The following is a 23,606-nucleotide window of genomic DNA, read 5'->3' as shown; positions in this document are numbered from 1 at the left end:
GCGGTGCACCGTGCTGCACTGTCTGCTGGCAGCATGGCGTCTGCCGTAGCTTTCACAGAGGGAGGAGCGAGTGACGGCACACACCCAGAAAAACCCGTGAGAATGTTTTTGCCCCATCATGCACTGGGAGCTTAACCCACAATTCCAATGGGCGGCAGAGACTGCGGGAATTGTGGGATAGCTACCACAGTGCAACGCTCCGCCATTTGATGCTAGCCTCAGTACTGTGGACACACTCCGCCGAATTCACACGCGTTAGTGGGGACACAACATCGAATGTATGAACTCAATTCAGGAAATTCAAATAAAATAACTTCAAATTAATTTCGTACTGTAGACATACCCTGAGACAGCAGGGCCCTGTGAGGACAAAAAGAAGCCTCACCAATGAAAAGGCTGATGATATAGCATATTATTTTGGGGGGGAAGCATGTTTAGGGGGTTGGAGAATGCAAAAATAAACTATTTTCCCGCATTCCCTGATATATCAGGATTTGGAAAACTGATGAAATGAGAACAGAAGCTGCAGTCCTGAAGAAATTATATCCTTCCTATCTAGCTTTCAAAAAAATACTGTCCAGCTTAGTGGGGGAGTAGTGGATGTAGCCTGCTATGACCGTCCAGCATTAATTTTGGCCCTTCTGAATTCATGCCATGCACAAACAAACCAACCTGCTGTCCATGTCCCCAGCATGCCTACTTCCATGTTGTGGTTCAGCGAGCATGGGAAAGGGAGACGCAGTGTTCCATTGCCTGGCTCAGCAGAAGTGTAGGGGAAGTGTTTCTGTTGCATTTGCATTCTGGTGCACGTGCTCATTTAAGCTCAGGCAAATTTTCATACCAAATGAATTTTAGTTTTTGTAGGTGGGAAGATATTTTTTGTTTTTGGCTAGCATAAACTTTTTTTTCAGAAATATTTCAAAAGATTTTCAGGGTGTCACTTTTCTCTCTTTACTCTTATGAGTGACCAGCTTCTTGAATCCATCAGGTTGTTTCTGACCATCATGTTACAAAGTGGAAGGTATTAAACATTCAACAGAAAACAGATTTCTTCAGAATTGCCGGGGTGAGAGAATTTCCAGATCCTAATTGCTGAGACGCCAGGAGGAATGAAGAAGAACTCAAAGAAATGGATATATATACTTGGAGATTTAGCTCACATGCCAAAACTGAACTTATTCAACTGGAATGTTCTGTCTGACTATCAAGGTACTCCAGGTAAAGTTCTTCAGCTTCTTTAACAGATACAGGTTAAAGTTCAATATTTTCCAAACAGGCCATTTAACATGAGGATTTTATTATTGCTCTAAAAGAACTGGATATAGAAAACAAGGCTTTGTTTCTCATCAAGATTATAATGCCCAATTATTACTAAAAAAGCACTGAGAAGCATTTTATGTACATTTATTTACTTGTATATGTTTATTCTTCACATTTTGGTATTGATGCAAGGGAAGGGTCAACATTTTCCAAATATTTTGGAATATTATTAGTATTTCTCCAAAACAATTTGGTGCTTTAGAAGACAAGTAGAAAGCAAATATTTGTATTTCACTGAGAGTATGAAGCCAATTAGAATGAAAATGTCATGGATTTAGTGCATTTTGTGTTATTCATTTATTGTGTTATAATTAATTTAAATCTATATAAAATTATTAAATTTTAGCATGCGTACATTACATCTGTTTGCATCCAAGTTATACATATTCCGTTATTCTGATCCCCCTTTTCTATATATTCAATGCAGTTGTTGTATTGAATGCATTGGTATCTATAGCATTGCACAGTCTATATTTCAGTACATCTTTTAGCATTTCACATTATTGTTTGTCTTTTTCATTAATTTAATTACTGATTAAAAACCTGTCAAATGAATGAACTTTGAAAATAATATGTATTGGGCTTTCTGTAGCAACGACTTGTTCATTTGTCATAGACACTGGCATGTCAAACAACAGTGCTGGCTACTGTCGAAGCTTAGATGAGGCTACCAATTGGCAAACGGGGTAGGCACATGTAAGCAGAAGGAGTCTTGCTCAAGTTGATGGGATTGCCATCCAGTCTGATGTCTTCTAGAGCTCTACGGGCATAAGTAACATCTTTCATTTTGCAGAAAGTGTCTTCATGCATCTCCTGAATGTTGTTGTTCTAAAAAGAAAAGCAAAAATATCCATAAAGACAAAAGTATATGTTTGACAATAATTGTCTTTGAAAACCAATTTATTGACACATTTTCTGTGTTGTAAAAAGAAAGTAACATAAGCACAAACGACCAGGTTGTCTCCCAAACCGAGCGCCTCTGCACTGCTCACAGTGCAAAAGAGAGATTCTGGCTGCAGATAGCCAACTGACAATTCTCCCGGCTAGGGTGAGCTCTCAACTGATATAAAATTGCAACCTGAAACAACCCCTCGCACTCTTGGGAAAAGGCCAAGAAGACAAGGTGGAGCAAGGTGGGAAGGTGAGAGACCAGAGCAATTCCAGCTGGAAAATCATGCCCAGAGGTCAACCCAAAGAATCATGGAACTATAACCAGCCGCTTGACATCCTCAGACCTTTCAACTTGCCAAGGCACAGATCTGAAATACAATGTTTGTCACAGGCCCTAAATAAAGGGCGTACACACCCACAATTCATGCAAGAAGCTTAAAATGCTGTGGGATTCATTCATTTAGTGTAACTAACTCTTCCTGTAACCCCAGCTTTGTGATTCTCTTTCTGAGGTAAACAATTTTCACCAATAAAAATGATAGGACACCAAATTTCTGTGGGACATAGATTATTTTAGAACTAAAATGGCATGTCTCAAAATGAGGAGCATCTAACCACTATAGAGAGCCCCTCCCACACTTTTGTGCCAGCCAGATATTGGTGCAGGAGAGAATCCAGCTTGTTGCCTGTCTGTACAATTGTTCAATATGTAGTGGTTTATGTTGCCCCAGTTTAGCAATGTGCAACCAATAGAATTGATTAACATTGTTAAAATACAGTTATTCTATATAGGTCTTTATAAAATAAATATAAATAAATAATGGAGATATCCTACCTCCTAGAACTGGAAGGGACCTTGAAAAGGTCATTGAGTCCAGCTCCCTGCCTTTACTAGCAGGACAAAGTACTGATTTTTGCCCCAGATCCCTAAATGGCCCCCCTCAAGAATAGAACTCACAACTTGGGGTTTAGCAGGCCAATGCTCAAACCACTGAGCTATCCCTCCCTACCCCCAATTTTATTTTTTTTAAAAGTAGGAATCCAAGTATGAATATGCAATGGGGTATTGACCACACACCAGCCCATGATGCTGAGGAAAGGCCAATTAATCTGATAGCCTGCACCTGGGGAAGAGCCAGGCCTTGAAGGACTGATTGAAGATGGAGCCTAGCTGGGGCGGAACAGGAAGGGCTGGTATAAAGCTAGTAAGTTGATAGCAGAAAAGGGATGAAGGGGGGGAGTCTGAGGCTATGGATTTCAGTAGTCTGCAGCTTCTTCCTGGGAGGAAAGAGTTTGAGCTGGTACACCCAAAGAGTGGGGAGCTAGAAGCAATCCAGGGAAAGACCCAACAGAGCCTGAGGGAAAGCAGACCACAGTTGCTAGGTATAGGGTCCCTGGGCTAGAACCTGGAATAGTGGGTGGACCTAGGTTCCCTTACCAGCCACAGGAGAAGTGGCACAGACCAGGCAGCAGAATTCAGACTGCCTAGGATGGTTGTCAAGTGGGACTTTCTTATCCTGGAAGGGGAGGGCTATAGTGACCTGGCTGGAGGGCTAAGCATGAAGACAGAGCACCCTAAATCACAGAGTGTAAGAAAGAGTGGTGGCAGGGATGCAGCAAGCAGTACAACGGGGTGTTGGACCTGTAAAAAGCTAATCCTCAGAGCATCCAGTAGAAGGTACCACCTAGTGGTGAGTAAAGTACCCCATGACAAATGATAAAATGGTTTTGCTAGACTTATGTTCTTATGTTCTGAATTATGGGTCAGCTCCTGCATCCTGTAAATAAAAATGGCTCCATTGCCTACACTAAATTATATCAGTGGAGAATCTGGCCCTTTCTGTTTGAATATATATACATTGCATAGATAAGTTTTAATGATTCATATCCAGATGGACTACTATTTGGATTATTCAAATTTCGTTTTTTGTCACCTGACTCTGAAATGAGTAGAAAGAGAGTGAATTTCATGTAATCAATACCCCAATTAGCCTAAGGTTTCAGATGTCCCATGATCCATTTGGATAATAAGAGTTTACCTGAAGTTTAAAAAAACCAAACCACTAAGCACTAATATTGGTTTGCCCTCCCAGTTATATCTGTTGTTCTGTTTTGCTATTAAAAAATCAATTGGTTTTGTAATCTACCTGAAGATGAAGAGCTTGGAGGCTTTCAGGGAGTGGGAGTGGGATGTGATCCAGGTTATTGTCAGTGATGTAAAGATGATGCAGATCAACCATATCCTGGAAGAGAAGGAAGGGGAGTGTTTCCTAAAAAACCAGAATTTTGTAAAATCTCCAAGAAGGAGACAGTAAGTTTTACATCCACCTTTGTAATGAGAAACTGAACTTGCCAATTCCTTTAAAATCAACATGACTCTACGTTTAAAAAAAATTACAATGAAATATAGATAGGAACATGCATTGCCAAGATCAGTTACTATCAGAGATCAGCTGCCTTCGTAAAGCAACTGAGAATGGCAAATACATATTTAAGTGAAGTCTTCACCTCATCATTGTGTCAAAATGCACATACTATCCGTCCCAGCTTCTGCAGAAAGCCCTTCCTTTGGGCCTGTTTTTTTTTTCTTAGAGGAGTCATCAGGTTATTGTTTGTCAGAAATACATTTTGCTTGAACAAAATTGATCTAAATAATAATCTTTACCCCCCACCCCCAAAAGTAAGATGGACTCCTGCGTATCAACAGTGGCAAGTCAGGGATAAGCAGTATCTTCTAATTGCACCAAGGTACAGACTATCAGGACTCCTGAGTTCTCATCCCTAATGATCATCTTGGGGATGTCAACAAACCACTCTGTGTCTCAATTCACCCATCTGTAAAACAGGCATAAGACTACCTACCTATTTCACTGGTTGTTGTGAATTAATTAACATTTGCCAAGCTCTTTGAGACTCTAGGATGACAAGTGTGCATGTATGGAATGGTGGGGCAGATTTTCTCCCATGTCTGAGACCCTCTTGAATGCATGAGTGAGAGGCTATCAGGGAGCCTGGGGGCTGGGTTGTGCATTCCCCATCTCACGCTAGGTGCTAGGCTGAGAGGAAGTAGTTGGTGCAGGAGCTGATTCTGCAAACTTTATTATGCTGTCTGAAAGCCACTTTCCCATGAAATTCATAGCTGATCAAGTACAGCCAGGAGAGGCGCCAGGGTTTCGGGCGCCCTAGGCAGAATTCGTCGGGCTGCATTTTGTGCGCTCCCCATGGGACGCGTCGGAGCTTCCAGTTCCGCTCCCATCGCGCCGCCGAAGAAGGACCCTCCGCCAAAATGCCACAGGCGACAGCGGCAGTCATTGAGCTGCTCAATTGCCTGCCGCTGTTTTCCGCGGCACATCGGCAGAAGGTCCTTCTTCGGCGGCGCAACAGGAGTGGAACCGGAAGCTCCCATGCACCCTGTGGGGAGCGTACAAAATGCCACCCCCCGAACACTGGTGCCCTAGGCGACTGCCTAGGGTCGCCTAATGGAATCACCGGCCCTGAGTACAGCTAGAATCCTTTGGGATAACCGGACAGTGTATGAGTCAGATCAGGCATGAGAATCTGGCCAACTATTTTCATTATTTAGATGTATTAAAATCGAGGCCTGGATTGTGATTTAGTGATGTGCCTGGAGTAAGGAGCAGCACATTGATAGTTTTGCTATCAGGAGGAAGGGTGTCACTCAGAAAGTTGCAGTCTACCTGCTGTTCCAGAGAAGGAGTTAACATATATGCCCTGAAGTGTGCGTTCTACAAAGTGCCAGTATAGCTACACTGCTGAGCAAGTTGGACAGGAGAGCCAAGGCTCTGCCTGCCCACAAAAGTGGACATAGCACCTCTGTGCTCTGTGATTTTTCTGTCAATCCCAAACTCACTTTAAATGCTTCTTCCTTTATTCCTTTGCGGCCAAGCCTGTTGTTACTAACATCAATGAATGTCAGGGAAGGAGGTAACTCGGGGAGCTGCCTTATCTTGTTATCGCGGAGCACTAACTCCTGAAGCTGGGGCAGCTCCCTGAAGGCATCTTCATCGATCTCGGATATAAAATTTGATGTCAGATCAATCCTCTTTAAATTGTCTGGCAGAGAAAATTAATAAAATATTTAGAGCACTCCAGAACTTATTTCTGACTGTCTTAAAACCTAAAAAGGAAAAAAACAAAAAAGCAAATGCATTTTAATTACATATGAACATTCCCTTGTATGGTATTTAATTATACACATGTACTTGTATGGTAGAGCATTGATTACTTCTCCCAGAGGTCTTTAATAATGCAGTAATGCCAATTTGAGGCTTGAAGAACTTTTCCTCTTCTGAAAGGGGCCAGCTTCCATTAATAATGAGCGCAAATGCAATTTATGGGAGCTTCAAGAGCAGAACATACTTCTAGGAGGTCCAGTAAGCTCCTTTAGTGTGTGCAGGGGGTCTTCCATTGAGAGCAAAATTACACAATTGGAACAATTTTTATTTTGAGAGATTCTGAGGAGAGCTGGTTTAAAAAAAAAGTATCTTATGAAATTGAATAAAAGACTCCTTTTGTTCAAAATTTTTCATAATTGAAAATTTCAGAATGAAATGTTGTCAAATTCTCTAAATTTCCTGAAATTTTTAAAGTTTTTCAGAGCAAAATATTTTTCATACTGGAAAAAGGAAAGGAGGGAGGTTAAAAAAGAAAGTGTTTCCATCCAAACACTTTCATTACCCACTTCCTCCTTTTTTTTTCTACCTTTTTCCAGGAGAAAAGAGTAAAACATGATGATGGGTTTTGATTTTTTTCTACCAAAATGAAGCAATTTTTCATAAACAAAACCAAAATATTTTTTTTCATTTGGTTAAACATATTTTCTATTAAAAAGGGAGAGAGGGTCCACAAAAAAAATTCAGTAGGTTGTTTGTGAGCCTGATAGTGTCTCTGGATATTGTAAGCATGTTTGAGATGAGCAGTCTTATTCAACAAGAATACATTTGTGTTACTTTGTCAAATAGGGCATTTTCAATTTAATATAAAAGTAATGATTAATTTTTAAGTGCATTGCACTACTTTAACGGTTCGGGACTGGTGTTTCACTTTGTAACCAAAGTCAGTCAGCACAAGATTTTCAATATTGGGTGGCTAAAGTTGGGTTCCCAGAAACTGGCTTGATTTCAAAAGTTTTCAGTACCCAATGGTTTCCACTGAAATCAATTGTGAGGGCTCTGAACTTTTATGAAAATCAGACCCCTTTAAGGCCTCATAAGTTGCTTACCTAAAAAATGGAGGGACTCAAAATCACTAGTTGATTTTGACAATTTAGGCCTCAAGGAGCCTAACTTTAGCACGTTTTTGAAAACCTTAGCCTCAATATTTCCTTTTCCATAAGGGTTTCCTGTTCATACCAGAGCAAACCAATAAATATCTTTAAAAGAAGAAACTTCTTTAAGCTTTTACATAGATTCCCTTCTTACTCTTTCTAATTGCTGGATATACTGCCTAAATGATAATTGCTTTCTTTAAAGAAGAGAACTAACCACTGTACTTTAAATTCTCTATGGGTTTTTTCCCCTTTAATGTTAGTTAGAAATGCTAGCAAGTGCATAGATAAACAGTCAATTATTTGTATTGTACTATTTGCACTAATTCTAGGATTGAATTTTAGTGAATCTAAGTCAAGCTACTAAAGGCTTAGACCTCAATACAGCAAAGCACTTTACCAGATGCTAAACTTTCAGCATGTGTCCCACTGACATCAATGATTTGACATAAGATTATATACAGGGGTGGCTCTAGGCATTTTGCCGCCCCAAGCACGGCAGGCAGGCTGCCTTCGGTGGATCCCCGGTCCTGCGCATTCGGCGGCTTGCATGCGGGAGGTCCGCCGAAGCCGCGGGACCAGCGGACCCTCCGCAGGCATGCCGCCGAAGGCAGCCTGCCTGACACCCTCACGGCAACCGGCAGAGCGCCCCCCGCGGCTTGCCGCCCCAAGCACGCGCTTGGCTTGCTGGTGCCTGGAGCCGCCCCTGATTATATAAGACAGTTTACCACTTAAAATGGCATGAAGCAAAAAAGGAAAAAAGAAAGGGAAACCAGCTGCATCAGAACTGTCACCCATACTTTGATTAGCAAAGTCATTTTTGTTGATCTTTTTGATTCTGTTATAGCGAGAGTAGAAATGGGTGGTTTTCTTGGGCAGTGGAGGAACAGCATCGAGTTCATGATCATCACAGTAGACTGTGGTCCCCAGACATGTACACAGAAGGCAAGTCGGAAGACCTATGAAAAAATTAAAGGAAAGCAATTATGTGAAGAAAAATGTGCATGTGCAGTGAGAATATTAAGACTGGGTCAGTTTTATAAAAGCTATATTAACTAAGAATTTGGTATTATCATCAAGAAAATAGCAGTGCTTAATTTGTGCCAGGGCCTCCCAGGGCTGAGGACTGGCACCTCTAGGATTGGCGGTTCATAGCCCCGGCACCTCTGGGTTTGCCACATCAGTTATGAAAGTAAAAACATTGCTTGAGCCCTGGCACCTCTTTCATTACAGAATAAACACTGGAAAATAGCACATTGTGCAATAAGTGTAGAACATATTATGTTCCAGATATTCCTTCCAAACTTGAAGGTTTTTAATGTTGTATACTTTAGCCTGTTTGACTTATTGTGATGGTGATAGAAATTAAAGGAACTGTAGCTGTTAACATGTTTCTCAGAATAGAAAATGAATCAAATAATCCTACAGTAGCTGACATTTTTATTCTGTGCTTCTAAAAATGTATATGTATATATGGGATCCTATTCACAAAGGGTGAGATTCCTCCGTGGTGTGAAGGTTGATGGGAGAGCCTCTACGGCACTTAAGCCTCACACAAGGGATGTGCGGAGGCACAAGGAGGTGGCCCTTGTGCAAGCGGGTCCCTGAGCACATCTACACGCAGAGTAAAGGATCTTCCCAACTGGCTCATTGGTTAGTGGGTCAGCTGAGAAGGTGATGAAAGAGGCAGGCCAGGACCACGCCATGTGAACTATTTTTATGCAGATCCAGTGGCTTCAACATCCTGGGCAACCAGTGCAAATGGGGAGTGGCTGCTCCTCCAACCCACAGGCTGGGAGAGCAGTCACAAGAATGGAGGGATCCATCTCCATCCACTCTCACTGCTCTCTACCTGCAAAGAGACCACAATTCACAAGATGCAGTAATGGACAGTAAAACCAAGTGTGTATGTGTGTGAGGGGAGGTGGTTTGGCCCTGTATTTGTTGAGATTAATGCCTCTAGAAGGGAGAATAAAAGATGCTAGCTTTCCTTAGGTAAACTGGTCAGTTGCTGTCCTGTCTCTAAACTTCCTCGTTTGGGAAGAGCAACAAAGAGGGTTTTGGTGAAGCAGTTCGGATGACAGCTGGAGTCTTCTGATTTCCCTGTATCTGTTCAGTCTGGCTTTCTGCTAGTGGCAAAAGAATCACACTGCATTCATTGATAGGAGTGGCTTCCTCTCTCAGGAAAGACAGTTTAATATTTATGTTGATTCCTTTAGCTCTGGCAGCAGCCTTCAGTGCCATTGGCTATGGGTTACACCCTGCTGGGATAGATGGGATCTCCTTCCTCTCTGATTTCTGAGATGGTTGGGGTGGGGGAATCAGTTGCTTATCCCCTTTGAGAATTCTCTTATGTAAAGTTCTGTTCTGTCACCTCCTCCTATTCAGCGTGTTTGGAAGGCTACTGGGGATGCTTGTGGCTTTCTATTACCAGCAGTATGTGGATGATACCCAGCTCTACTTTTTTCTTTTTTTATTGAATCCAAATGGTACGGCCTCTCTGCTTTCCAAGGGTCTGGCTGTAAACAAGGCATAGATGAGATTAGCTGATTAAAACTCAGTCCAGATAAAATGGAGGTGATGCTTATAGGTAAAGGGGAAGCATGTAGATGGTATGCCAAAGATGTGGGGGCTGTGTGTGTGTGTGTGTGTGTGTGTGAGGCTCACTATATATGGGTGGTCTTGGATCCCTTAGCACTTCTTGATTTCCAGCTTATAGTAGTGGCCAAAATACCCTTTTTTATCTATTTTTTTTATTAGAAGATGGTGGACACTAATCCTCTGAGTACCTTGTCACAGTTACATGTCTCTGACCTCCAGATTAAATTATGCCACTGTGTTTGACTAACACCATTTGACGTCTGCAGCTAGCACGGAATAAGGTTGTTTCACGTCCTAGCAATAGGGTGTATATTATGTCATCTCCAAAGATCTCACTTGTTTCTCATTTGCTTTGAGGAGCAATTCAAGGTATTGACACTGATCTAGAAACCGCTGCATGGTTTGGAAACTCGCTCCCTCTCTTCCTAGGTGTTGTCATGACAGTTGAAATCATTTGGAGCTATTTGGCTCAATTCTTAGATTCATACTCTAGTATACTGGGGACACTCAACTCTGCTGTACTCCCCCAGTCTCCTTCCCTGCCATGGGTACAACACTATTGATTACAATAACAAAGTGGAAAATCAGGCCCAAGCATTCTTGTCAGTCTGTTTACCTTCAACTCATGGCGCAAGGCTTGTTGTCTCTCTTCTTAGGGCTACACTGTGGTTGTAAGCCACAAGTGTTCGGTAGGGAGCAGTACAGAGCTGTGCAGGCTTCTGCATGCTCAGGAGCAATACTGGGGAGATTGTCCTTCATGTAGGCATGAGCTCCCCTGAGGCTACAGAGCGGGTGAAGAATGCTCCCCTTGGTACTCCAGACCTTTTCTGTGGCTTGGTGTGATACTCTGATTCTCCCTCCCTTTTACACCTGCTCTCCCAAGAGGGCAAGAGTGCAGGAACTGCTATTGTGAGGAGTAGCTACCTACATGCTTCCCCTTTACCATAAGCAGCCATGCAAGGGGTGATAGCTACTTGCCTACCACTGTATGATTATGCTAGTCCCACTTGCTAGTCTTGGCCTTAGGCTTTTGCATAAAGGAGTTAAAGTACAGAATCTAATAAGGTATAGTTTGGGATGGGGGTGGGGGGGTTATCTATATTGACATCTGTCCACATGCTAGATTTTGTGGTTATCTTTACTATATATGCCCCAGAGAGTGTAGGATCCATTTTTTTTAATTTTATTTTTATTTTTTTGTAGAACTAACAATTATATGGGGAAACTAAACCTTACACATCCCAGACATACCCTGGTCCTGTGGCATCCCCAGAAGAGCAGAAGGTTTAAAACTTCAGTGGAACGGATCACGTTCCACTGATTGTCAGATTTCTATGAATGGTCACAATGGACACAATCCATATTGTGTGCAAATTCCATTCTTGCTATAATTTTGATTACAAAGATTAGGTACGTGAACTGGAATTCATCATCTCACTTATCTGTATGGGTTGCCGCTGGACAATCCTCTTGGTGTCTTTAATGGCTAATTCCTTTCTTAGATTGCAAAGTCTTATTTAACAGTGGCTCAACATGATATGGCCAGTCAAAACTTAGTGTTTCAAAGTTCAATGTAATGGAACCCATTGAACATGAACTTAATACACAGTAATATGAAACATCTAAGTTATTGATAGATTCCTCTGGTGATTAAAACTGTGATAAGAACAGCAGTCAACAACTGCAATCCACTTTCATAAGAGTTTCATATGAGAAATAGAATTAATTTGACATTTCCTTCTTAGGGTTATGAGATTATAGTCACATTGAACTCCTCAGATGCTATGCTACCCTAAAGATTCAAATGTGGTGGCTTTGAAACTTATTACAGTTACTTAAGTTTAGTTCCGTAAACAGTATCTTTTGGATGATTATTGAGGAAATGAGTTTTTTTTAGAGGCTTATAGAGACAGGATATCAATTTCCTTCCCATTGTTTTTTAATTAACATTTCTGATCCAGAAGCTTGACTTCAGGAAAGATTTCTCATCCCTTGAGCTAAAACTGCTTGAAAGATGTGCATTTGCAAAGAAAACATTTAGCTGCCCCAGGAGGAACATGAAAATTGAAACTCAAGCCATTTCACCTCATTCACAAAAGGTTCCTACTAAAAGGTGTGGGATATGGAAGGCTAGAGTGGGTCCTTTTCCTAATATTTCCTCCACAGAGCCACACTATGGAAATCGTGTGCTTGGCCAGATGGACTTCAAACCATTTTGAGTAGTGAATATTAGTGGGCATGTGTAAATCCCTGAAACCTAACATTTCACTGATGGAGGGTATAAATATTCCTGCTCCACTTCATCTGTTTCTCACCTGTTTTGGCCATGGAACCAACTGAGCATTTTGTGTTGGATAGTTTTGTTTGTCAAATTTATTTTGTCAGTGTGGCAGAGCAGGGGTAAAACCCCTTTAAAGCCCTGCCAAAATGCTGGCTACAGCCTGCTGTCTGGTCGGTAGGCCAGGGGTAGAGATGCAGGTACTCAGCAGGGAGCCCAACTGCAAGCCCTAATGAGGGCTGGCTCAGATGAACGTGCTGGGCTAAGTAGTGACAGCTGGGCTGAGGTAGGAGAAGGTTGTAAAAGCCCTGGGCAAACAGTGGGGAGGCTAGCCTGGGAGGAGACAGGAGGGCAGTATCTCTCTCTCCTTGCAAATAAGGACGCCTCAAGGGCCCTGAGACCCTAGGGAGGGTCTGTGGGGCACTAATTGTTGGGGGATCCTGGCACTGCACGAGCACTGTAAATAAAGACACTGGGGTGATTCAACAAATGAGGGTGTGGACACTCTTTATTAAACAAGCCTAAACACAGGGTGCAGGCACAAAAATGGGAGAGCCTGCGCTCACCCTGTGACAGTCAGTTTTACTAAACAGTTCAGTTAGCAATGTGGTTAGTGAAAGTTAGTGGAACTTACCATTTAAAAGTACTTATTGGATTGGCTTTTAGGGTTTTTTTGGAGTTGCCTGTTTTGGCTTGACCCATCTTGGCCAACTAGGATAACAAGGCTTGTTTCTGTAAAAAGGTCAATCACTGAAAGACCATGATAATTGCTAGCAGTGCCTAGCTGAGGGACACCCCTCCAAGGGCATACTAGGTCTGCTACCTGCCCTCTTCAGACAAGCAGAGAGAGGAGCCACAGGCTAACATCTTCCCTTATTCTGGAACCTGTCTGCAGTGCTCAGGGATCCAGGAGCAATATCTTAGAGGCAAACTACACTCCAGCCTGCCCTCTTGCCTTCCTTCCCACTGGGTGATTTGACCTAGCTTCAAGGAGCAAACCTGACTGTAACAGGGTCGTACTCACCCCTGCGGCGCTTCCTGCTCGTAACTCTGGGAATTAGCTCTGTTCCAGCCCGGAGCATCCTCTGCAGGCCGGTGATCCACCTGTTTACTATTGGCCCCATGTCCCTCCCAGGACCCTGGTGCCCCTTTAATCTTTAACTGGGTCTCCCCCTCCCTAGGGGAACCCCCACCCTACTATCCCCACTTCACCTCAGTGTTGGCTACTGCCCAGTCTCTATCTAGCCCCCATTCACTGGGGTAGACTGCAGTAGCCAGCACTCGTCATCGGCAAAGGGGGTTTGGACCTGCTGCTTTGGCCTACCCCTGGGTTGCCCCTTGCAACCCCCCAGTACCTTTTAGCCCTCTGCTAGGCCACAGCCTGGGGCTTTCCAGGCCAGAGCTCCCCAGCTCCTTAGCCTGTCCCCAGCCCTGCTTCACCCTAGGTACCTTGTCTCTTTTCCTAAGCAGCCAGGCCCATCTCTCTCTACAGCCAGAGAAAGACTGTCTGGCTTCCCTGCCTTCTTATAAGACTCTGTTTGGGGCGTGGCCCCAGCTGCAGCCACTTCCCCAATCAGCCCAGCCAAAAGCCCTTTCCCAGGGCTGTTTTAAAGCCCCAAAGGGCAGGAGCGGGTAGCCACCCCGCTACACTGACACAGAGAGGTGTAAGTTACATGTCCTAAACCTCCTTGAATCAGTTGTAGTGAATCTGGGCCTAAGTGAGTTTAGAGTAAAGCTGTTTGAAAAAAAAAACTGACAATTTTTTTCTGGCAAAAAATGCCATTTTGTGAAAACAATTTTCTTGAAAATGTATCAGTTTCAACCAAAATGGTTTCTTGGGTCTAGGATATAGAGATGGCCACAGACTTTAGAATGGCTAGTAGTGTGGTGATCAGGGCACTCACATAAGCAGTTGAAGACCCCGATTCCAGTCCCTGTTTCAAATGACATTGCTGGTGAGTGCCATTATCACTGGGCTACAGAGTCAGTCTCTGTCTCTCTGCTCCAATGGCTATTTATACATAGTGGGGTATAACAGCTGCAACAGGAGAAATTGAGAGGGAGAGATAGACTGCCTCTATAGCCTCCAACTCACCTGGCCTGTCGGAGACCCACCTTCAAGTCTCTGTACTGCCTCATTCAGAGTATCAACCTGAGACTTGATCTCGCACATCCCAGGTGAGTACCCTTATCATTGGTGTGTTGTCTATTCTGGGGTGGGGTTCTCATTTTTTTTATGTGGAAAAAATATCAAAAGGGTTTTGATTTCATTCCTCATTGGAGTCAAAACAAATATTAAAGCCTTTAAACTTTTCATGAAATGGAGTTGTTGTTTCTCAACCAGGCTTAGTTCAGAGTCTTAGATAGCCACCTTAGACAGGACTTTGCAGCTAAAACAGGGACAGACTTTTGCCTCTTCTCCCTCCTTGGGGACTACAACTCCTCCTCCTGGGCTGGTGTGGATTTAGGAGGCAAGGGACTCTGAAGTGGATTCAGGAAGAGAAGGTGGAGTTCCTGGGTCTCTCAGCCTTCCTGTTAGTTGGCAGAGCAGCACCAATGCCTGACATAAGAACAGGTGTTCCCTATCCACACTTTCAAAAGGAAGATCTCTCTTTCTGCTAGATCCTCCTTAGTCCCTGTGAAGTATGACAGTTTCATAATACATAACATAGGGAAGTTTTGCATAACAACTCTTTTGAAAGGTTTGAAAATCTAAAATGGAGAAAATTGCATTGGATATTTCAGAATTGTCCAGAGAACCTTCCACCCCCATTCTGTTTTGAATCAGTACAGATTCTTTATCCTGGCAGAGTCCAACTGGTGGCATTTAAAAAAATTGAGTCTGGGAGTGATTCCGTTCCATCCACTAAACACAGACATTTGGAAATAGGAACTCCTCTCTTTTGTCCCACTAGGCACTCAGATGTCATGTTGATGAGCAAGGTACAAAACAGAATCTGCAGGCTCTTCCCTGGCTGCATCTCTCACTGCATAACCTTGAGACCTGTCATGGCAGCCACCAAAACGGGTGAACCCCCAACTTCCATGTATTTGAGACAATAGCAATTACTGATCTTTGGTGTAGTGGTGTTTTGTGGTTTGGTGGGCTTGCATTTTATTATAAACTTTTTTTTAAAGGAATTTCCCTTGGGACTTATCAAAGATTCCATTCGAACTAGCAATAGTCAAAGACAGGAAATACCCATATTTCCATTTTGCAAGTTAAGAATGGAAACTTGTCTGTCTTTTTCCAGAGTTACCACAATGTTTTAATCAATATTTTTAATGGAAAGGCTTACTGAAATTGTTAGAAATCATCAAACAGATGTTCAAAAATGATCTTGAACTTAATATTGATAAAAATTTCAATTGTCACAATTTCACAAAAAATGGAAAATGTTGATGACTTTTTTCATGAAAAGTTTTATTTTTGAACACTCCACTTCTGTTGAGAATTTTTTTTGTGGGAAAAAGTTAACTAGTTTTATAGATGACAACTCATCCCAAATTAGATAAATGCTTAATAAAAAGCAAACTCACCACCAGACTCAGTGCATCATGGAAAGCAACCCAATGCAATGGTATGGCTTTTTTTTCTCACTAACCATCATGTGTTTGGGGCCCAAGAACTCCTGACCCCTGTGGTGAAGAACCATCAGTTAGTTTTGGTGTTGATGCTTCTTCTTCAGCTTCTTCTGGCAGTGGTGGTGAATGAATCTCTCTAGTTACAGAAGGTAACACGGTTCCAATCTCTATCTGGGGAGAAACACAGTTATATTAAGGAGGTACATTACATGTTTGTATTCACTGTTCTAACAATGCTTCATTGATCAGATTCTACCACTAGAGGCCAGACATGCTCTGACACTCAATGGTACATCTGCGTTTTATAGTGCAGCTACCAGATGACTTTGACTTGGTCTGCAACTGTAGAGCTTATAAAACTGAAACACATTTATTCACTTTGCACCTCAGATATTTTCTTTGTCAGGGAAAATATTATAAACATTCTGCATTAATGAGAACTTCTATTAACCAAGTTCTTCTCATGCTTATTCAAAGATAGCATTAATGAGCCAGTTTTGTGATACAGCCAATGATGTTCTGTCTGACAAATGAAAAGTTACTAAGACGCTCCAAAAAAAATGCCAATCATCTGAATTTAGAATGGCAAAATCTGCCAGAATAAATCCACAAAACATACCAGCACATGTATATCACATTTGAATTGTAATATCTTTAAAAGAACCATCATCTTAAAACAGGAAAGGGAGTCAGAATAAATTAGTCTCAGTGTTTGTCAACCTTTTTTCACTGTCTGAATGGTTGACAGCACTATGTAGCTTTATTCGTCAGCAATTGCAGAGGATACAAAAAGGAAGGGTTGAAGATAAAAAGCATTTAAATAAGCATGAAGATCTACACTCAAGAAAATCCTCTAAACTTTGGTAAACCCTGCCATGTCACTAAAAACCATTTTTTCCTTCCCTGAGTCCCACCACCTAATAAGTTGGAAGAACCAATTTTTGTTACTATACTAACTATAAAGCTGCATTCTGTCAATGTTGCTCCGAAACTACTTTAAGGAAAAATAAATGTGTCTGGTTTCTAGCAGGGGTGCTGAAACAATTTGTATAGTGGGGATGTTGAAGTCTATTGAACCAAACAGTAAACACTGTACATAATGGAAACCACTTCAAGCCAGGGGGTGAGGGAGCACCCCTGGTTCAGCACCTATGGATTCTAGTGTCACATCTGCTGCTATCACAGAACAAAGTAGTGTTGGCAAATGAGTATAGGAGAAGCCTACCATTGCAAACAGGCATTGTGGTCTGAAGGAATGAATGCAGGATTGGGAATCAATTGGTCACAAATTCTACTTTGGATTCTGCCACCACTGACTCAGTGTGGTCTTTGACAAGTCTCTTCACTTCTCTGACTCCATTTCCCCATATGTACAATGGAAATAATGATGCTTATCTACCTGAAATGCCCTTCTGAGGGTGGGTGAATATTAGTATTTTCATTTGATAAGGAACAAGTAGTTAATGTCTGTCTAGTGCTTAGAACATTTAAGGTGCTAGATAACTGCCAAGTATTTATAAAATTCAAGCTCAGCTCCCACTGAAGTAAGTGACTTAGAAAGGACTACTTCAGGGGTTGGCAACCTTTCAGAAGTGGTGTGCTGAGTCTTCATTTATTCATTCTAATTTAAGGTTTCACGTGCCAGTCATACATTTTAATGTTTTTAGAAGGTCTCTTTCTATAAGTCTATAATATATAACTAAACTATTGTATTTAAAGTAAATAAGGTCTTTAAAATGTTTAAGAACCTTCATTTAAAATTAAATTAAAATGCAGAGCCCCCCTGGACCGGTGGCCAGGAGCCAGGCAGTGTGAGTGCCACTGAAAATCAGCAAGCATGCCATAGGCTGCCTACCCCTGGACTACTTGTTTGGGCCTTATGTTTGTACAGTGAAAATGAGCCCCAAGGACTTGGGCTAGAACTAGTTCTTCCTGTAAACTGTTCAATACATTGGCGTATGTTCCTCCATATTAAGGTGTAGGGTAGCCTCTTAGTGTTTGGACCAAATTGAAATGCCTCATTTGTTGCCCCAGTTCCATAAATCGTTACTTTGTGTAGGTATTTAAGGAATATCTTTTTTTGAGGGGTGGGGAGGGGGGTGAGTAACAATCAGGAAAATTAGCTCAAAAGAGTAAAGTCCTCTCCACAAGGCCTGACACCATCTCAGTATCGTGTTTAAAGAATGCTTTATAGAATGGAATATAGCTGCCTGTCCTTGCATCAGCCCAGACTACGGAACAGACATCACACGCTGGTGTGCTGGCCATAGTGGACTCCCTAGTTAAACCACTTTGATTTATTTATTTTCAAACTAGAGAAGCTGAACTGAAGAATAGTCCAGATTCAGAATTCTGAAGTGTTCTGAAAATTATAAACCAAACCACAGGCATCTGTGTGCTGTATACAATTATTATTGGGCAGCCTGCATCTAGTCCTAGAGCTTTCTTCTCCTAGTAAATGGTTTATTTTGCAATTTGGATGGGTGCTGTCAAGATGATTTGCATACTTAACCTGCCTTTACAAGTGTGGAGATAACTGCACCACCCTGCACTTGCAGGAGAGAATCTAACACTCACTCCCCTGTGCCCATATGTGAGCAGTGCTGGAGAGGGGCATTCATACCACAATAACTGGCTGGGGGGAAATGGCAGATTTACAAACTAGTTGGGGCTTTACACAAGTTGCACCAGGTGACATGGGAGAGGAGCTGAATCCCCACATCTCGCAGGTGATTTGGCACTGTTCCTTCCTGGGCCAAGCCCATCCATTCTTATCTCCTTGGCTCCAGTTGAGTGTGGGTTGCTGGATAGCCTGAACTACTGTGCATAAATCCTAGCTACCTGCATTTAAAGGAGGAGGAAGGACTTTTACTGCTAGGATTTTTTTTTTAAATCAGGCCTTTCATGAAGGACAAATAAGAACACAAACACATGGCACTTGGTCTATGTCCTAAACATGAACAAAACTGTGCATATGCCCCCATACAAGTACTTAGCTTGATTATGCCATCAGTATATTTGTTTTGGAAAGACAGATTCCAGGATTGTCCGGGAATACAAAACACACTTATTATAATCTCCTTAAATATTTTACTGTAATTTTGTATTCGTGCTTGTAATGTTAAGGACCATGATGCTGAATGGAAGAGATCCTGGCATCCATTTACATTATACTCATTGAATAGAAATAGTTTGTTTTAAACTTGGGGTTGATTACAGGTCCCAATACTGTGAGGTGGTGAGTAGAGCTAAAGGGGGGAAATGTTGTTGTTTGCCCTCCCCCCCAAAAAATCTGGGAAAATCAAGATTTAAAAAAAAAATCTATCCTAAACTGGGACAAAAGTCAATCTTGAAAACTTCCATGAATCAACAAACTGAAAAGAGAACTATTTCCAGTCAACTGAAACATTTTGTTTTGATGATTTTGAAACTTTTGATTTTTTCAATTTAAGTAAAAAAGTCAGAACTGACTGTTTCCTGCAAAGTTTCAGTTTTGACGACTCAATAGTTTTCAATGGGAAAATAGCCAAAATGCCTGACCAGCTCTAGTGATGAGTTCCACTGAAGACAGCAAACAGTGAGGCAGTTTAGAAGTTCATAGGTGTTCAATATCACACAGAATCAAGCCCTATGTTTTTATCTTGTCCTAATGACTGTGTATGGAAAGCAGCAATATTTGTTTTGATTGAAACAATTCACAGATACTATCATTTCAATATAATTAAAAGGAAAGCAGGTGGTGCTGGAATTAGGAAGCACTAATGTTTCTAAATGTGTAAGAGAAACAGCAAATGGAGTAAGGGAAAAACTAACAACTTCAAAAGACAGCAAATGAGTGCTTGCCAACTTGGGGTAATAGGAAATAAGGATGCACCTTATAAGTGTATCTACCAAAAACATACTGTTCCAATCTGTGGGGCTGAGAGACAGCTTTAACAGGAATGGATGAGGGGACAAATCAAAAAGACCAAGAGAACACAGGAAATAGGGGCAGATGTTCTCTGAATGGAGAGAGCCTAGAGGGAGAGATGCATTCCAAACATATTGACCCTGTACGGGTGTTGTGCAAAAGTGTTTGCATATGTCTATCCACAGAAGTCAACTTCCTTTGTTTTGTGGACATCTGTAAAGTTTCACTTTTGTAAGTGCAGATTTGGAAAAGTTTGAACCCATCCAAAATGTGTTTCCAAACTCAGTAATGACTTTGTGCACATTTTTATTCAAGTAAGATATGGAAATTGTACTGCAAAGAAAATTCTGGGGAAGAAAGCCATTGAGGTTCAGAGATAGTTGTTATTGACAGATGTCCAATAACTTCTTGTAAATGTGGCCTATGTTATATGATAGGGATCAGGTCATAAAGATAGGTTTTCTACCAACATTCCTGTCTACCACACCATTATTATACCCTATGATCCATATTTTTAGGCACATCATTGGAACATTGATGTTTACAGTATGTAGTCTTTCTACTTACATATACTGAGGATCTCAAAGCACTTCATTGATATGAATTAAGTCCCACAGAACCCCTCTGAAATAAATATTATCCCTGGTTTTCCAGTGGGGAAACTGAAGAAAATTGAGTGAAATTCCGCCCTCGTAGAGGGCAATGACAAAATTCCAATTGACTTCAGTGGGGCCAGAATTTCTCTCTAGGTGACTTGTCCAAAGTCACAGATAATCTTTGGCAGAGTCAGGAAGTAAATCCTGCTATTCCAGCTTCCACTCCTGTACCTTAAGCATAAGATCATCATTTCTCCTATTGTGTTCCTGTGTAATATTACAGGTCTTTTAAATGTAGTGCTTATGAAAGATACATGACTGAAACAGTATTTCCTTCAAACAGAGCAGTGATAGCTTGGAAAGTGGGAGCTTCCCTATACTTGTCCTGCCAATGAGTTCAAACACTGATCTGGAGAGGCTATTGCAAACAGAGTTGTTGAGACATTCTTAAAGTCGATTTAATTCTTAGCACCTCTGCTGAAGTTGTCATGGAAAATGCCAGTTTAAATGGTGATTTTTATGTCGACACTTCTCCACTAGAAAATGGACAGAAACCTCTGATATGTATTACAAACAAGTCACAAACTATGGACACTTCTTGGCCACTACACAGGGGTTGGATTTGAACCAGTGACCTAGAGGTAGAAGTCTGTTTGTTTTTTATTATCAAGCTTCTGAGTTCTGCAGGCCTCCATCTTTTACATATTTGATAGATCACGCAAAATTTTAATAAGAGAAAGATGTTTCCTAGACTCTTCAAATGGCCCTTTGTCTTTCAGATGTTTGTTTGTTTTTGGCAGGATTTGCCTTATTAGATATTTCAGGCAAAAATATTTCTAGATGATTTAGTAGGATTTTTCTCTGTAAAATTCTTCACTTTCTTAAAATAAGAAAGGAATTGCAGAGGGCCAAATTATGTGGGGTTTTTTTTTGTTTTCTATAGGAATTTGTTTTTCTTTGTTAAATATTTTGATTCTTTAAATCGTTACAAATCTCCTGTGCCTTGCATAACAGACCACAACATAAGCAAACTGTGTATAAATATATCCCTTTATGCACACAGAGAGAAAACATTAAGATTGCACACTTATACCCTGAAAGGTAAGCAACGGACAAACTTAAGATTGCACATACAATCTTAACTCTATTCCTTTGTGTATACACATTATGACAGAATATTTAACCACACGGTCAAACTATTTCTCAAGGAATTTAATATAACACCATGAAATCTTTTAAGCTCAGATACCCACATAGCATCTTGTAGTTCTTCTCCTTGTGTATTTACACAGTATGTACTAAATTTTCATAAGCGACAACTTAATTTGGATGCCCAACGTGGTATGCCTAAAAGGAAGTGCTGAGCACCCACTTCTGAAAATTAAGCCTCTTTCAGGCACATCAAGTTGAGCACTTAAAATTACTAGCCACCTTTGAAATTGTAGGTCTATATCTTAGATAACTTAAGATCTGGTTTTCACAAGTGCTGAGCACTCCCAGCTCAGAGTGACTTTTGTTTGAATTGTAGATGCTCAATACTTCTTAAAATTACTCTCTAGTTAGACTTTTTGTATAACTCTTCATCTCAGGTAGATATTTACTCATGTTGCGCCTGATCCAAAGCCCATTAAAAGGAATGGGATTCTTTCCATTGAAATCAGCTGGCTTTGGATAAGCCCCAAAGTCAGTACCAATGTTCTGTAGACTTTCTCTTCCACCAGCATCCCAGCTTTCTTTAGATGCTATTCATGGAATGAGGCACTCAAAACCAATTTTCATATGTCCATATGCACAGTATAGCATTTCACAGGCAGAGAGTAAAATTGTGGGAGAGTATTCATAACACAAATTAATGTATTTTTTTGCTGTTTTATTTTACATTATTTTTGTGATGTTTATGAACTTGTATGGTGAGGGACAAAAGAGAACAAATAGCCCTGAACAGAAATGAGTGATGAAACACTAATTGAAAGCAAATGAGTTTTGGGGAGGCATTTGAAGGAAGAGAGGGAGATTGCATGGTATAGAAGATGGCAGCTACTATACAAGAAAATGCCTAGCAATTTAAGATGTTTATTACAGAAGTTGCCTCAGCCTAGTTTCTTTCTTTGTTCCTCTTTATCTTAAAATCTATAACCCAGTGAGACAGCAGCAAATTGCATGTTAAAGTAACATTTATTTAGATGGCAAGTTCTTCAGGGCAGGTACACTGTTATATGTATAGCTCTGTGCAAACAAAATTAGTTTTATGGTGATTCTTCATAAGCTAATGTCTGTGGCAGCTGTCCATGGAAACAGGAAGATTCCTGGGTTCTTCCACTGAATCTCTTATGGGAAGCAGGAATGTTCGTTCCATTCATCTTTGACCACAGAATCACAAATAGGTATCCTGAAGCACCTCTTTCCAAGGGCAAGAGTTTGTGGGTTGCATGCCGATCTCAGACATGCTGGTGTAAATCCTGAGTAACCACTGATTCTACTGGTATGACTGAGGCTTTACTTACCACTTCTGTTATATTTGTACCAGATTTAAATTGTGAGATGCTGGGTTTACACTGATACCAATGAAATCAAATTCTGACCCTGACTGCATCCAGCCTGATTATCAATTTCATTTGTAGTTTCAGGTGCCCTAGTTTCTGGTCCTGATGTTCTGTTTAGAAATGTATTAGATGTGTGAAATAAGTCAGCCTTCAGCAGCTCTTTTGGTTGGACCAGTGCTAAAAACCCAGTGGTAGCAATAGTACTGTATAAAGCTGTACTGGGCCAGTTTTGATACTTAGATCTGGCCTCTTTGCAGCTCAGAAGGTGCAAAGGAGTGGAAGGCAGATAACTCCTAGTCAGAGTGGAACTCCTTGCTCTTGCAAGTCAGTCATAGATTTTAAGGTCAAAAGGGACCATGATGATCATTTTGTGACAGCTCAAGGTCTTGTGCATGCCACTTTCCACATGATGTAGGGGTCATATTCGGGGCAGGGAATAGACATGCTGATCTGCTACCCATATGCTCTACGGCAGAATTTGAATTCAGATTTTCCAGGACTTCTATCAATTACTTACAATTACAGATTTGCAGCCATGTGACTTTGACTATCCTTTAATATCCACGAGCTTTGATATTTTTTTGAAGAGTGCTAG

General features: G+C 41.3%; 1 protein-coding gene across 1 annotated transcript in view; it reads right to left on the bottom strand.

Annotated features, from left to right (window-relative positions):
* Positions 1-1,410: 1,410 nt before the first annotated feature.
* Positions 1,411-23,606, bottom strand: part of EPYC (epiphycan) — a 39,367-nt gene continuing 17,171 nt past the window's right edge. The window contains exons 4-8 of the mRNA XM_039497037.1: positions 15,983-16,133; positions 8,299-8,457; positions 6,083-6,285; positions 4,359-4,454; positions 1,411-2,148 (exon numbers count right to left, since the gene is read on the bottom strand). Coding sequence (XP_039352971.1) covers positions 1,978-2,148; positions 4,359-4,454; positions 6,083-6,285; positions 8,299-8,457; positions 15,983-16,133 — 780 coding nt within the window. The 3' untranslated portion in view covers positions 1,411-1,977. The remainder of the gene's footprint in view (positions 2,149-4,358; positions 4,455-6,082; positions 6,286-8,298; positions 8,458-15,982; positions 16,134-23,606) is intronic.

This window comes from Mauremys reevesii, linkage group 1 (assembly GCF_016161935.1).
Source record: "Mauremys reevesii isolate NIE-2019 linkage group 1, ASM1616193v1, whole genome shotgun sequence".
In the NCBI taxonomy this organism is placed as follows: Eukaryota; Metazoa; Chordata; order Testudines; family Geoemydidae; genus Mauremys; species Mauremys reevesii.
Note: the sequence above shows the minus strand (reverse complement) of the source record. Positions and strands in the feature narration are given on the sequence as shown.